This window comes from Calonectris borealis, chromosome 2 (assembly GCF_964195595.1).
Source record: "Calonectris borealis chromosome 2, bCalBor7.hap1.2, whole genome shotgun sequence".
NCBI classification, from domain to species: Eukaryota; Metazoa; Chordata; class Aves; order Procellariiformes; family Procellariidae; genus Calonectris; species Calonectris borealis.
Genome location: NC_134313.1, coordinates 100175269 through 100192160, shown reverse-complemented (window position 1 = coordinate 100192160; position 16892 = coordinate 100175269). Strand labels below are relative to the sequence as shown.

The 16892-nt window shown below is 46.1% G+C and overlaps 1 protein-coding gene across 2 annotated transcripts in view; it reads left to right on the top strand.

Annotated features, from left to right (window-relative positions):
* GMPR (guanosine monophosphate reductase) overlaps window positions 1-16892 on the top strand; it is a 53979-nt gene that overhangs the window by 31920 nt on the left and 5167 nt on the right. For both annotated transcript variants that reach the window (XM_075142754.1, XM_075142753.1), the window contains 2 exons: window positions 435-477; window positions 6717-6876. In XM_075142754.1, coding sequence (XP_074998855.1) covers window positions 435-477; window positions 6717-6876 — 203 coding nt within the window. The remainder of the gene's footprint in view (window positions 1-434; window positions 478-6716; window positions 6877-16892) is intronic.

Here is a 16892-nt window from a genome sequence, read left to right as displayed (position 1 = left end):
AATGTATTGTAAACTGCTGAGAAAGTTATTTTAAATGTCTTTGGTGGTTTAAGGTAGGGGTTTGTGGTACCTCTGCATCACACAGCCTTTCATTAAAATGGCGGGGAATGATTCAGATCATCAGAGGAGGTTTTGTTTTCCAGTTTCTGGGATTTAGGAAATTGCAGTCAGGAGTTTGCATTGATGCTATTACCAGTGGTATTGTCAGTAGACTATATGGTAGAGTAAACGAGCCTAAAGAAGGAAAGCAATAGAAAGGATAATATGGATTCCCTAAAAACTCAGCCAAGATGGTGTATGCCAATGGTGCACAGTCAGCTCTTGACACGCTGTTCTTGAGCAGGGGCCATTCTGCTGCAGGTCGCAGAGGGCCAGTGCTTACTGGGTCCCTGAGTGAGCTCACTGCCACTCACTGTCGTCTTTTCTTCGTGCAGGACGGAGGATGCAGCTGCCCAGGAGATGTCGCCAAAGCGTTTGGTAAGGACAGCCTGTAGTGCCACCCGTTACACCCCGCGTATCGCTAGCACCGTCAGCAGTGATGCAGGAGTCAATTTGACCCTGAATGTGTAATCAGCAATAGGTTACATTTGTCCCTGTGGGTGACTCCAGTCAATTTAATACACCGGACATGAATTTGCTCTTTGGACCAGGCAGTCCAAATTCTGCAGCGCAAAACATGCAGTGGTCGAAGTCCTATTTAGAAACTATCTGCCAGGTGTGCATGGGATACAGCCACTGCGACAGTAACACAGAGAAAACTGATAAGGGTTTCTTCTGAGTAGGGTTCAAAGATGCCTGTAACATTGCCAGATCTGGCTGATCTGGGCCTTGAATGGATGAAGAGATGGTGGAATGTGTGTTGGACAGAAGAACAAAACAAAAAGGCAGGCCAGATCCCTGGAGATGTTCTTGGGATCAGCTGTCCACTTGAAGAGATGAGATTTTATTTATACTGTATCCCCTAGAGCGGAGCAGATGTCTAAAACATCTAAGTTAATAATTAACAGATTTTGCTCTCATGCCAATAGCTTCAGTGAATTGCACCACCTCTTGCTGATAGAATAGAGAATTTAATCTGTGAGTATTTTCTGTTGGGCATGAAAGTTACATCGGTGTAGGGGGTCAAGGTCAGGATTGTCACTTAGCTATAACCTTGTTGCAGCAGCATATGTGAACCAGGTGCTAAACGCATCCTGGGCTGACAAGACCTTTAAAGACACTCCCCCACCCCCCAAAATGCCAGAGCTTTTGGAGACGTCACAGTGGGGTAATACCCGGAATACAGTGGGACAGCACAGTGTCTCATTGGAATTTCAGGGTGGTACGATACAAGAAATAGCACATTATGATAAAGCATGTCTGCTTGGCAGGAAGCTTTGCACGTATGGAAAACAGGGGCAGGCCTAAACTCAGATTACAGACCTGCCAAGAAAAACTCTGGGCCTCTGGAAAGGTTGAAACCAAAATCTATCTTCTAAGTTTACAGACAGCTCCTGTTTTTAGACAGGTCAGATGACAAGGAAGACTTAATTAGAAAATTTTAAGCACAGCTGTGGAGTGATTGCTACCAGCAAGGAATCTGCTCAGTCACAGGATTTCACATCACCCTTGTGTTACCCAGTGGGTGATGTGATGTAGGGAATAGATACTTCCAGTTGGGTGATTCTGATCTAGCTGAACAGTGGCATCCACCCTCTTTGACAACAAGATTGTTTTAAAAAAGTACCCAACCTCTCCTCAGCCCAGCCCACTCTGACATCATGCTGCCTGCAGTGAGGCCTTTGTTCTGCCTGACTTCCTCTGGCTCCGCAGCTCGCCCGGTTCTTGCTGGCGTTGTTATCATTGGGAGCTTGAGGTTGCAACCTCGCTGCATTCCCAGCTGCCTGCACAGAAACCTGGCCCATGGAAGAGGTCTGTCTTCAACAAGAGCATTTCCAGAAATTAGAACAACACGAAGCAACTTCAAAGTGTTTAAAATGTTTTCCTTTGTGATGTTTGTAGCAAGTCTGAAGGGTCCTTGTAGTCTCTTTGGGTTAACTGAACAGAAGCTTGCTTGAAACCTGTGAAAGGGCAGATTCTGGCCTTGCCGATTGTCAGGAGGTGCTGGGTTTTACAGTGGTAGTGTTTGAAGGCTACCGCAGGTTGTCCCGGGGACAGAGGAGCATCAGAAAGCTGAGATTATACAGGCAGTAGTTCTACTCTGACAGTAGCCCAGGCAGATCAGTCTGACCTGTGTGTCACAGGTACAGGGCTGGAACTGATCGAGATTACCCTGAGGCAATAAACTTACCATATCTGGTTATGTATAATTGAGGTCCCCACACTGTGGACATCTGAGTAGCTGGAGACAGGTGTGCATTTGTCAAAGGTGGGTGGCGAAATAAGTTTCTAGGTAACGTTATTACTATCAGTGTTTGTTGAATGCTATTGAGGTGGTTGGCTCTGTGAGCCCTGTAGAAGACAGTCTCCATACTAAGCATTTACAAGCCAAAGCCTTGATACTGATACTGAATTGTCTAGCACAGACCTCTGTGCTTGCTGAGAGCCTCTTGGGGGGGAGAAGTTACATGAATATATCGGATAGCAGAGACCTGGTGATAAAACACACAGATGTAGAATTTCACCTGGGGATGCAGGCGTGGACAAAGCATGGACAAGAGGCCCAAAGAGGACTTTGGATTAAAGTGATTGTACTATCTCTTTTTGGTGGATCATTATAAAGTCTTCATGAAAGGGATGTTGAGGTGTTCATTATAAAGCAGTGACAAAGCAGCCATTTGAATCATAAAAAGTGTGAGGGAGTCCCAGATGTGAAGACTAGCATTGACAAATGGCTGAAGATGTGACTGGAGGAGGCAAGTTCATGGGAACAGGAGTAGAGTGGATTAAGTGCAAGTGAAGAATTGTGAAGAACCATGAAGAAGATGCTGAGAAGTTTTACAAGTGGAAGGTGACACCATTGACTGGTGTCAGGAGTCAGAGGCAGATTGGGCATTTTGACAGAGGGGAAACAAGGTAGAAGCCTGTTTGCAAGGGCAAGGAACAGAGAAGCACTGAAGGTGGGGGACAAAAATGCCGTGAGTGACAGATACTTTGGGAGAGACTGCTGGAATGGGAACCTGGTAAGGATTTGGTAAACTGAAGATGTTGCTGCCATCTGGGTAGTGGAGATGATAATGGAAAAGATGTAGGTTGATCAGGAAGAAAAGAGGTGTTTTGATGCAGGAATGAGAGAAAGCATGAAAGAACTTTGTGTTGGGCTCTCAGAGAGTTCACATAACTGCACCCTTGGAAAGGCTGATAACATGAACACATTTCTCAGAATGCCCCAGGGAGGCACTACTGTCTCCTTTTTTAAAGATGAGAAGTCAAAGCACAGAAATACTGAGTTCAATTGCCTGAGGTCACATATATTTTTGTGACACAGCCAGGAACAGAATGTGCCTTTTGAATCCTATGCCAGCATCTTTAACACAATACTGCTGTTCCTTACAGCAGTGGTGAGAAGAGATATAGGAGCAGGGAAGGAAAAGGAAGGAAAAATCATGTGGGAAAGTCAACCGGGGACATACACTGGTTCCAAAATATACCTGACAAATCATACTGGCTTTTTTTTCCTGTTTTCAATAGCTGTGTGTGTATACCTACTGTTGCAAAGGCTCACTGGCTCAGCTGGAGCACAGGTGAATGTTGATTCCAGGGCCAGCTGTGGTCCAGGCAAACTTATGCTGCATCTGCTTGGAGGGCTGCCCAGGCTACAAATCCAGGCTGATTCCAGCTGAATTTGTGCAGAGCCAATCTGGTTATCAGTAACTTGTATTATCAGGCATACAAAAGACATCTGAGGGACTCCATCCAGATCCAGCAGAACTGTGTGAGTGCTGCAAGATTGGGCTGGCGTCAGCACACATATTCTGTAATGGCTTGAAAGAGAAGGCACTGTGAAATGTGAGTGAGCAAAATCAGTCCAGGTACAGCATAGGCCTCAAGGGGGAAGTCAGCACATTGAAGTGGAATTGTGTAGAAACAGGATGAGTCTAGCAAACTCTGGGCGAGCTACTGGGATGCATGTATGCAACGTACCCCATCACATCCTGTATTATCTAGGGTGTTGTTGCCAGGTGTTCCCAGTCCCCCACAACCTAAAATAATGGCACGCTGTCTATCTGTACTTGAAAATGAAAGACTGCAGCTGGTGTTGCAAATATCACCAATGCTTCTGGTCATACAAAAAACCATGCATAAGTAAAGAAAGACCATGCTAAAAATTACAGCCTCCTGGTTGGATGTTAACTGGTAGAAAAGTAGTGGAACAGACTTGAAACTTTCAGACATCTGTGCAACACTGAAGCAGGGTGGAAAGTTCTGGAGAGCACTGGAAAAGTATATTTAATATGGGCTTGTCATTCCTGGAGCTGCAGGGCAGTAAGCATGTGTCATTCCAATGTTTAGACGTGCTGCGTCTGCTGTAACATAGCTCCTCTCTTCTGAAGAGCTTGATGAATTATGTTGTAGTTTGCAAAAGTTACTCAAGTTGGATGAGTTTCAATCCTGTAAGTCAAACATATTTGCTTTCCTCCCAAAATACGCAGTCAAAAGAAGAATAATAAATAGATACTTAAGTGCACAGGAACCAAAATTCTGTGATTCTGAAGTGTAGATTTCATGTGACTGTTTTGCATTAATAATTTGGAGGCTGTGAGACCCACAACCAGAGACAGGACTAGATTGGGGATCAGGGAATAGTATTGACAAGGCAAAGAGTCCAGAGTGTCCTTTGGCAGGCCTTTCACTTGTTTAAACGCCCTCTTTGAAACCTTGACCCCAAATCCATCCCTCCTTCCTCATGTTGTTTTCTTCCACCCATGAAGAAGACATCAACTAGATTTCCCAGGGTACTTATTTTTTGCAAAGGTGGAGCAAGATTGTGCCAGGTAACAACAGGAGCTCCCCGCCAGTAATTGAGAATGTCTTAAAGGATGAGCATTCCCTTCGTTTTTGGCAGGTTAATAGTAGTATCAGACCTGAGTCAAACTGAGGCTTTAAAACTCAGCCATCTGAAACAAGAGAGCTCAGGAAAAACCTGCCAGGTAGCTGGCATGATAGGACACCTGAATGGGTGCCTGGCTATAAATATTGCTTGTGATGTGCTCAGCAGTTTTGCACAAGCCTCATTTTTAATATCCCTTTACCACGGACATACTGTTCCTTTCAAACACAACCAGGCAAAGGGAGGTGAGGTCAGCAGAGCAGCTGGGTGCTCTGCTCCCAGACATTGCTGCTACGTCTGCTCTTTGGCAAAGGGGTGGAGGGAGGGAACAGTGCACACTCCACAGTTGTCATGTATTCTAAGATCAAAATATTCCCAAATTCAGGTTTGTCTACAGAGCTTTTAAACAGATGGCAGAAGCTGAGCAGATTTGATAATGATTTCACTTACTCTTCAGACTTCCAAGGTCCAGTGCTATTGTTTGGATAGTGACAGAGATCAGAGCAAATCCTAATGCCAGACTTACCTAGCCTTGGATCTCCCCAGAGTTCAGGCATGTTCATAACACGGTGGGGTTAGTTCAGGCGTACCTGCTTTCTATGAAGTGAGGTTTATAGCCCTGTTCTTTTGCCAGTTCTGGGAAGAAACTGGGCAGAGGGGAGCTGTTCTGACACATACACATTGAAGAAGCAAAGCGTCTGAACAGGAGAATGCTTTGTTTCAAGGATGGGTCACCACAGGCTCATAAAAGAATAAAAGCCAAACTTTTCCAAGCAAGACTAGATATGCCAGAATATCACAGGAGGAGCTGCTGGTGGAATAGTTCCAGCCCAGCTGGAAATATTGGAAATCACAGTAGAAAATCAAGAGTGATTCCAAAAACCCTCTTCCTGATCTTACTCCCAGTGGAATTGATTTCATCATTTGCAAAGCCAGGAGATATGGACAGACTGAAAGGCACGATTGAGTATTCAGTGTTGTTATTCAGTACCTGGAACATATTTAGGAGTTGTAGCTATAGGTTAGACCTCCTTTGTGGTGCATGCTGAGAACCACAGAACCCAGGGGTGGTGGTCCTTGGCCCAGAGTTTTTAAACAACAGGAACCAAATGCAGACCCATCCAGATCTCTTTGACAAGGGATCACCCAGACCTACACTGGCTGATGGACTTGAAAAATCCATCATTTCATTAAAAAATCTGCTTATGTCAGTGTTGGGAGGAATACATTACATTCGTGAGTATGGCTTCCTTCAGGGTACATTCCCACTCACAGCTTGTAGCCTAGAAAAGTCTTGAAGTAGGAGCTGTCCTCTTCTCTGTATGGCATTGAGCTCAACAGGTCCCGCCCTGTAATTAAGGCTTCTGAGTACTGCAGTCACAATAGTAGTTAATAAGGACCTGTGCTCAGATACTATTAGGAAGTAAGGGGTTAAAACTGAATTTGAAAAGAAAGAGTGTGGGGTGGAGTAGAATAATCTAGATCTTTGTCATCACAACAGAAAAGGATACTTTCCATTTAAAATACCAGAGAAATACAATTCAGCATGTGTCAGGTCTTCAGTAAAGCATTTCTTCCAAGTTTGCTGTGTCTATGACAAGAGGGGACTCTCTGTACCAAACTATTTAGGGCTGGCTATTGTTTTTGGAGGCCACTGTGTTCTTGCTTTGTCTTTCACCCTCTTCTCCCTTCCCTGCTTTATTATGTGTCACTTTGCTGATCACAGGAGCCGGTGCTGATTTTGTGATGCTTGGAGGAATGTTTGCAGGCCATGACCAGTGTGCTGGAGAGATTATGGAAAAGAATGGCAAGAAGGTGAAACTCTTCTATGGAATGAGCTCTGATACAGCCATGAAGAAGCATGCAGGAGGGGTTGCTGAATACAGGTATGAATTCCACACAGGAGCAATTGCAGTGAGACAGCCGTCCAGTAACTTCTGGAGTGGAATTGTGCAAAAGGCATCTGTTGGAAACAGGCCCATGCCTCTATTCCCATTTAGGAAGCTGTTACCAACACTTACGGCAGCAGATCTGAGGGAGGGATGACATCAAGGGGAAGACAGGGAGAAGGAGCTGGGGGTGGCTAGCTGAGAGCAACCATGTTGACTCGATTGCAGCCAGTGCAGCGTGCTGTCATTGCAGCACTAGCTGCATGGTCTGGGAAGTTATTAGGTACCATTCTGACTCACGGGTCTTTTGGGATGTGTATGAATGAAATGCTGGAACATGACATACCAGGCTGCAGTTTCTGGCCTCTGCTTGTCCAGGTTGGGTGTCCTGTCGGTGTATGGGTTCCCGGCTGGCCCACATGCTCCCCTTCTGTTTGCAAAAAGTGGGTGCCTGGTGAATCGGCAAAGTTCAGCTGGGGTTTCCCCAGTTTAGAGTTGAGTTACAGCTGTAACACTAATGAGGACCCAAGACCTCCAAAGCACTCTGTCACAGGCAGTAGCCCCACGACTCCGTCCTGCGTTTGTTGGGCAGTCTTTTTAGGCAGCAGAATCCTGCTGTAGTGATTTCCCAGCCCTTTTTGGGTAACAGAGCACCAGAGTAGCCCCAAATCATGCAGCATGCGGGAGCTTGGGTTTTGAGCTACAATCCTCAGGGGAGAGGAAAGGAAGACAGGCTTTGCAAAGGAATCTCTTGTCCATTGCTATTTTACTCTGGAAAGTGCTGAGAGTTTTGACTTTTTGAAAAAGCAGATGACTCCAGAAAACCTCTGTGTTTTTTCTCTTATGAGTGGCAGGTATAGTCACTGCCCTTAGATAACATGGTTCTTGCATACTTTGTTAGAGAATGTTTCCTGTCTTACAGTGTACACTGGTTTATTGAAGGGTCCCTTTTGATTCTTCTCCTCTGCTGGCGTAGATTCAGGCTCTGGTCCTATCTGGTAAACTGTTGTTTGTAAGAGTCTCAGAGCCAGTGACCTTACCTACTGTTCCAGACATTCAGGATTGATAGATTTTGTTGGCCTCGTTTGCTACAACTACTCCAGCATGTGGGTTTTTCCCAACGTGTCCAGCTGCTACCACCTGTAAGAGTTGCAGCACTTTGAAGGTGACAGTGCAGAATGTAAATGGGATCCAAAAAACAAAACGGAATTCACACTTCGACACAGAGACATGCTGCTAGGACCATGACAATCCCAGACATCACGCTAGATAGAAAGCAGATTTGATCCCACCTCCTGGCCTCCACCCTGACATTGGCTCTTGTGGTGGTTTCTGTCTGACACTTCTGAAGAGTTAAAACGCACCTTAAAAATGTGCACTAGTTCACCTAGCACTTTACAAAGTGGTAAGACACAGCCTACTTCAGAGCATTTACACCTGTCTCCTTTGGCCTAAATCATAGAATCATAGAATCATAGAATACTTTGGGTTGGAAGGGACCTTTAAAAGTCATCTAGTCCAACCCCCCTGCCATGGGCAGGGACACCTTCAACTAGATCAGGTTGCTCAGAGCCCCGTCAAACCTGACCTTCAATGTTTCCAGGGATGGGGCATCTACCACCTCTCTGGGCAACCTGTGGAGTGTTTCACCACCCTCACTGTAAAAAATTTCTTCCTTATATCTAGTCTAAATCTACCCTCTTTTAGTTTAAAACCATTCCCCCTTGTCCTGTCACAACAGGCCCAGCTAAAAAGTTTGTCCCCATGTTTCTTATAAGCCCCCTTAAAGTATTGAAAGGCCGCAATAAGGTCTCCCTGGAGACTTCCCTATTCCAGGCTGAACAACCCCAACTCTCTCAGACTTTCCTTATAGGAGAGGCGTTCCATCCCCTGATCATTTTTGTGGCCCTCCTCTGGACCCACTCCAACAGGTCCATGTCCTTCCTGTGCTGAGGACTCCAGAGCTGGATGCAGGACTCCAGGTGGGGTCTCACTAGAGCAGAGTAGAGGGGCAGAATCACCTCCCTTGACCTGCTGGCCACACTTCTTTTGATGCAGCCCAGGATACGGTTGACCTTCTGGGCTGCAAGTACACATTGCTGGCTCATGTCCAGCTTTTCATCCACCAGTACCCCCAAGTCCTTCTCAGCAGGGCTGCTCTCAATCCTTTCATCCCCCAGCCTGTATTGATACCAGGGGTTGCCCTGACCCAGGTGCAGAACCTTGCACTTGGCCTTGTTGAACCTCATGAGGTTCACACGGGCCCACTTCTCAAGCTTCTCCAGGTCCCTCTGGATGGCATCCTGTCCCTCAGGCGTGTCGACCGCACCACTCAGCTTGGTGTCTTCTGCAGACTTGCTGAGGGTGCACTCAATTCCACTGTCCATGTCATTGATGAACATACTAAATTTTTATGAGCTCCTAGACTGCAATAATAATGGAGACTAAGGAAGGCTAGTGGTAGACATTGTGCAGGAGAGACCTGGAAACAAATGAAGTCATTAGCTTTCCTGGTCTGGCAGAAAACCCAGGCTCATTAAAAGAGAAGCCTATGTGAAAACGGGGAAACAAGGAGCTTGTGGATGCTGCACTTATCTGATAGTCTGTGCCTACTAGACACAGTCTGGTTCAGTACTTTCTGAGGAAGGCTTCTGAAGAGAAGAAAATCAGTTGGACATAGAATTGAGAGATGATGGTAATTTGAAAAAAGAATTTTTCAAGGGCAAAAAAGCTTGTGATGAGTTTTGGCAAGTTCCAAGGGCATTTGTTTTTGCGGGGAAAAAAAAGATATTTCTTAACAAGCAAAAATATACAGTGAATACTGTAATTTGAGGAGAACATGTATATCCTGGCAGATTTTTAAAGCCAGGATTTTTCTGCATCTGAGAGGATGAGAAGGGGACAGGGATATCTTCACCTTCTGCCTGAGGAGGACGTACATGTTTTTCTTGAGTGGAATGTACCCTTCCTACTTTACCTGAGCCCATGTGCAAGGGATTTTTTTTTAAATCTCATATGGGGCTGCATCTGCAGCAGTTAAAAGCACCGCTATCTGCAGGATATCTGGCTACGCTGAGGACAGCCAGTGGATTGCTTAGGGGAGCAATCCACGTGACTGGCTTCCCACCTGGTTGACCTGCAAGGCTCTTTTGGCACTGCAGGTTGAGTGTGCTTTTACTGTCAAGCACAACTGTTTATTTGCAGAAGAAAGAGCTGCACAAGAGTCCATCTGTGTCTGAGACAAGCTGAAATGATGCACCCGAAAGATGTGCTGCATACCTCCAAGCTTTGATTCACTCTGGGTTCATATGCCAGTTCCCAGAAGCAGTGTACAGTTTTGGGGCTTTTTTTGTCCCCCAGCGAATCTGCTTGTCATCAAAGCCTCTGAACAAATGGTCTGAGCGGACAGCACTAGTAATTATCTCATAGTTTAAAAGTGGCAGCTGCCAATTACACAGAGGTGCTGGCAACCTTTTATCTGAACTATGATAACTTACTGTCCTTTGCTACCCTGTGCTTGTGTCAGCTGGAGTGTGCGAAAGGGCTGATCCTGGTCAGGCATGTGGTTAATAGCAGCTCCTGAGAGATCACAGAGCAGCCCAAGCGTGCTGCGTGGATCTCAGTGCAACATGGTCATTTAGGGCCTAGCCACCACAGAGCTGGTGAAAGTTGCAGGAAAAGTTTGAGAAAGCTTGCTGTACCAGTGGGCCAAAGGACTAAGGCAGCTGTTGAAGCACCTAGTTAGGGGTGCGTGTGATCTGGCAACAAAATTTATCACCAGCAGGAGAATTAATTGACACTGGTCCCCCTTACAAATGAGATAAAATACAAGTATTATGTCTTGTAGGAGTAAAGGATGTACAGAAAGGCACTGTATTTGGCTCAGTCTAGATAGACCCTTTCAATTCCTTATGGGCAATACTACACAAATTCTGCTTGATCCATAGCTGTATTTTGATTTGCATCCTGATTTTAGAGTCCCCTGGGGATCAAGTTCTGAAACCTTCTCAGCTACAAGGGAGCAGAAGCACAATCTGAAATTGTTCGTCCCTGTTGAGATACTGCTTTTTTATGCCACTAATAGGTAACATAGAAGGAGTCCCCAGTCTACTGCTAGCTACAACAGCTCCAAACGTTAAATCTGTAAGCCTTAGCTGTTAACTGTGAAGGAGCCGATTCTCATCTTGTTTATGTTGCAGCCACGACTCAGAGCTGGCTAGCCCTACCAACCTTGGTCTTGGTCTTGCTTGGCCTGTCCCAGCATGATGAGTGTCACTGTGGTTTAAAAATAGCAACTGTTTAGTTATTCAGCATTGAGTATGTGCTGGGCATTGAAGGGACGATAAGAAACAGGGCAAGACTTTGCTTTGAATTACTCTTCTAGGAAAAGTTACAGGAAGTTTAGTCACTTACTAGTTTAGCTTATGGCAAACTTGAACCAAAAGGGTTCTAACTCAGCATTTTAAATGCTATATACCCCAAATGGATCAAGTCAGTGAAGCTTTTTTATATGCATTTAAAAAGCCCAGCTCTAAGTCTGTATCCCCAATAAGCTGTTTTGTCTTTGAAAGAGCCTGAGCACTCACAATGTTTTATTCAAGCAGTGGGGAGCTCAGTGTGCTCAGCCCCCTGCAGAATCAGACTACTTGTCACTTAACTTCATCTTCTCAAAATTACACATTTTGGCTGGAGAACCTGAGCCTCCAGCAAACAGTTAAATTAAAATTGACATGTAAGGTGAGATGGCTGTAGCAGGGAATAAAGTCATGAGAGTAATTGTTTTTGTAATGAATATGCCAAGTTGATCCCATTTAATTTTGTATGAAATCTGTGTACCCGGTTTCATCACTTTTATGTCATTTATATATTGGTTTATTTTTACATTTTTACCTCCTTCCACAAGGAACATGCATCAGAGTTGGGAATTTCTGAAAGGCAATTATTAAGTTTCTTTTATGGGAGAAAGGAAATAAGGCAAGCAGAAACAGAGACTGCAGTATTGCTCAGTTAGAGCCAATTTGCTTTTGTTAACCCTTTTGAGATTTCACAGGTTTGGTGTGAATGCCGCAGTTCTACTGTGGTCACTGAGCAATTCACAGCTGCTAGTAAGCTGGATTTTGGTACTTTATACTAACTGTAGGGTGGGCCACAGAGACAGAATAGCACCAGCAGCTGGCTGCTACTTACTGTCTTTTTCTGTATCCCAAATGATAGCCTGAAAGACCCGTCCCCAATTCCTGCCATTTCTTAAATGCTCCACTTGTAAGGTTGCCTCATGCCGGGGCAGCCTGACCCCTTTATCCCAATCCAGGTTTTGCTGGGCTGACAGAGCACCATCACATGTGCTTCACCCCATCCACCCTGCCAGGATTCCCACCCACCGTGCGCATCCCCCCGTGCCAGCCCCAGGCTTGAGCTGGCCGGGAGTTACGAGGCGCACCGCAGATCGGACCCTGTGCGAAAAGTCTACAGCAAATAGTTCTCCCTTTCTATTCACCATTCAGTGGCTAGCGAGAGACATAGAGTCTCTGCTGAGAGCATCTGAGCACACCTTTCCTAGCTGTTGCGAGTCCCAGTTGCTCTGTCTTCACCTTTCTTTTCTGAGAAAGGGTTAGTTTTGGGTCATAAGTCCGGGAGAGATGTCAGAGCTGCAAATCCCTCAGCGGTTCCTGCTGACTTGCTTATGAAGCCCTCTGCCAAGTGTGCCAGCTTTTGTGATACCCCTTGTAATCCATGCATGGCCTGAGCACAGGCATTTGTTGCTGGCAAAACAGTCTCAACTTGGGGATTTTTTTACTTAGTTTCATTTATCGCCAACTAACACAAACTTCTAATCACTGTTGGGTAATTAAACAAACACGTAAGTAAACACCTTTCCTCCCCCTTTTCCAGACTCCATTTAAGCCAGACACCTCTCTTCGGCCCCCCATGTCTCAACTCCCCTTACTTTCACCACAGGTCACATTTAGTCTGTCCAACTCCTTCAGTGAGGAAGGGGGGTTGCACAGGACGTTGTGGTCCTGTATGTAATGGTTTCTGTCTGCCACTCCTCCTTCTCACTGTGCTTGCTCCATCGTGGGTTGTCCACGGGCCACAGTCCCTTTGCGGCTGTCCCTGCTCTGGCATGGGTCACCCAGGGACTACAGTCCCTTCGGGAGTGCACACCTTTGGCATGGAGCACCTCCTTTCGAGCGTGCATCTCCAGCTGCATGTCTCCTCAGGCGTGTCCAGGTGTGTGTCCTCTCCCAGCAGCTGCTGCTGTTTCTGAAATACACTTGAGCAGAGGTGTCATGTGCTTCCCTGATGGGCTGAAGTTTTGGTGGTTCACACCATTTTCAGAGCCAGGTGGAACCATCTCTGTGACTGGCATGAAGCAGATCAGGGCCTTCTCCCACACAGGTCACACCAGCAGCCCTTGCTACCCAAACTCTACTATATATGCCCAACACAGCACCCGTGTGTGCAACAATTGGGTGCTCGTGTAAATTAACTGGGTGCTCATGCATTAACAAATTGGGCGCTCATGCATGTACTAGCAGGGTGCTTGGGCATGAATTATTTGGGCATGCATGCATGAACTAATTGAATGCTTATGCAAAAATTAATTGGGCGTTCATGCATAAATTAATTGGGCACTCATGCATTAATTTATTCAGTGCTCATGCATGAACTAATTTGGCATTCACACAAGAACACAGCAAGCCCAGCCATTTACAGCCTGTGTGGCACTCCTCATCTCTGCAAGGCACATATCGAAGAACTCTTTGAATGTTAATCCATTATGAACTCTTTCAACATCATCACAATCTTAATGTACATCAGTTATAATCATCTCCACTCTTCTTCCCTTTGGACCAGACAGTAGGGATTAATACTGTAACAGTATACTTACTAAAATGTCACTTCTCCATCCTGAGCACTACGTTAAAGGGTTAACATCACAGTTTGGTTACATACCCATCACAGACCCCGCCCCTGCACCAGACTACAGCGGTGCAACAGCGTGTGCATAGGCGTACTCAAATTCCACCCACTGTCCCCTGGGACCCAGATGACGGGACTCATCAGCAAGGTCTGGGCAATATGTTATCTGTTACAAACTCTACCCCTTTCCCCCGGGGACTAGAGTATTGGAGTTAATGTTAAAACAGCCTGAGTATATACTCATCACAAACTTCACGCCCTCATCCCTGTGGACAAGACTACGGAGGTGAATATTACAACAATCTGAGCATGTGCTTATTACAAACTTCACACTTTGTTTCTGCAAAACACATAACCAAGAAAGCCCCAACAGTTTGAATACATACCCATTACAAACTCCACCCCTCGCCCCTATGGACCCCTAGCAGGGTTAACATCATCATAATCTGAATACTTGCTACAAATTTTAGGACTTATCCCTTCAAAACAAACAATGATGAAGAACATAATGGCAATTCAAGTTACTCACTGTGCTTTAGCATTAAAGCATATGATTAAGATCGTACAAGCAAAAATTACCACCACTGTTGAAGGTACCAGTAGGGTCATGAGTTCAGTAGCTGTAGGGCTTCATTTACATCCAAAATGGAGGGGGGGCAGTGAACAGCGTTCACATGCAGCAGCACGGGCATTTCCCCATTTGGGGAGTAAGATGACACACCAAACGGCTTCACTGTCTTGGGGCTTGTTCCACAGCCATAACAACATTAAATGAGCTGTGACCCTTTTGCTGCGCTTGCAGTTGCTTAACTCACAGCTCTAGATTTCTGTCCCACTTCCATCCTATACTCTTCCTTTTCCTTCTGGAACATCTGTTATTCCCAGCATGGAGGGTGGGAGCACGGAGAATTTTCAGCCCTTTTTGACACTTTTTTCCAAGGATGAACATAAAACTGGACTCGGCATTTTCTGTGGAGCTAATCTCACACCTCTCTTCCAGCATGCTTCCCCCCGTACGGTATCTATAGGTTACTCCTTGATCAACAGGACATCCCACCAGCTTATCAGCTGATACTAGAGGAGAAGTAGCAACTGTCTAGCTGTCAGAGCTTTGGGGCTGTGAAGTTAGATGTTCACCACTTTTGTAGGTTTTGGTCTCCAAAGCCAGAAGTGGCATCCCATGAGCTCCAGCTTCCTAACACTACCATAGCCACTGCAGGGGCATCCCCCAGGGCCAGTGGCTGTAAGCGTCCCACGTTTCTGTAATTTTGCTCTGAAAAAAGGACCGCCAAGTGTTCGCGCTCTGGGGAGCAGCGTTCCGATCTCTGCAGGTCTGTTGAACCACTGTAACTGGGGCTGCCTTTGTTCGCAATCAGCTCTCTGCTATCAAAACCCTGCAACTTATGCCCCACTTGATGCTCAAGCATGAATTAACAGGGCATTCATGTTTGAACTGATGGGGCATTCATGCATAAATTAATTGGACTCTCATGCGTAAACTGAATGGGCAGTTATGCATGAATGCAGTAAACCCTGCATTTCTTGCCCAATACAGCCTGCAGAGCTCTTCAGATGGCAGGTAAAATTCGCACTGGTTTCCCCAAATCCCAGCCATGCGCTGTCTCTCACAATCTCGTGGGAAGCTCCCCGGAGGCCGAGCTGAACCTCCTGACTTCTACTGGAGGAGGTGGGCGTGGCCGAAATCCAAGCTGCAGAATGGTAGCATGACTACTTTTGTGTCATTTTGTGGGCCAGGCCTTCTCTTCCTGCTGGCACTGGAGCTGAAAATAAAAGCCTGTGAACTCCCAGCAGTGCAGGCCCTACACCACGGAGCCCTGTGCGGTCTGCTAGATGGCAGTGGTACATACATTTTCCACTGGCCGCTTATTACAGTGTTTAAGAGTTTCAAGAAGGAGTCAATTACTCATCAGGTGTAGGGAGATTAATCATGGTATCTTATTCATATGGCATATTAACACTTCTCCTTTATTGTCACCCTAGGGCTTTGACCTCACATTTAAACTAACAGAATGAAATATAGCCAGGCTTACACTGAAGTACCTCCACATAGCCGCTGTTGCTGTTGTTAATGATTTGCAAATGGAGCCTCCAAACAGACATGCCCTTTCTTTCTTGCACTATCCCCTAGACAACTTCTTTAAGGGAGAAGTAAATAAACCCACATTTACAACAGAGACAGGTCCCTGCCGCAATTTCTGCCTCCATTTTGTGGGGGAGAAGGAGAGCAATCCCGTCTCCCCTCTGCATTTCTCTTAGACCCCCCCTTCCCAAGGCCTGCCTCTCCAAAGGAGCTAGTGTGCTGTGCAGAACAAGCTTGCTCTAGAGCCTAGTGAGATCAGCAGGTGATTGGGGAACTGCGCTGCAGGAGGGATTGCTGAGGATGAGGCTGGAGAAAGCCGAAAGGGGTGAAAGTTAGTTGCCTGGATTCTTCCATCGTGTAACTCTTCAGATGTGCTTTTGGGAACAGTGCAGTCTGTGCGGGCATGCGCCCGTACTTGACAGTATTCACAACACTGCTATTTTTTCTGGCCTTTTTGCGTGGCTCTGAACTGAAGTTAGTCCCCCTTTTAGCTTCAGGGGACAGCTCTGCAGCGGGTTTCCGTAACAGGTTTCCCACTCCATCTCTGTGGGCTCTGGAGAATGAGGCTGGTAGAAGACATCTGGATTCCATCTGTGTCTGGTCAGTGACATGGGCCAGAGCCCAGGGGCTGTGAAGCCTCTGTAGAGCTGTGCTGAGTGGTGCCTGCTGAGAACCAGCTCCAACATTTCTGTAAGTTGCCTGAGCCTGGCCGTTCCTTATACTTTAAAACTTGCAACTCTTAAGGTCAAACAAACCTTTCCATAAACCTGGAAGCTTTCACTTGCTTGTAGGCAGATGGTGGAGGGGAGGAAGGCGCAGATCTGTAAGTACACGCATGGGATATTGGGGCATCTACAAGATTTGTCTGCTTCTAGTTCCCAGTCTTGGTGGTGACTGCAGTTGACTGCATTTCAGTGCTAGAGAGCACCAAGCAGCAACAGGCAAGCAAGCAATAAAGCTGGGGTAAAGTTTGTAAACTGCAGCATGC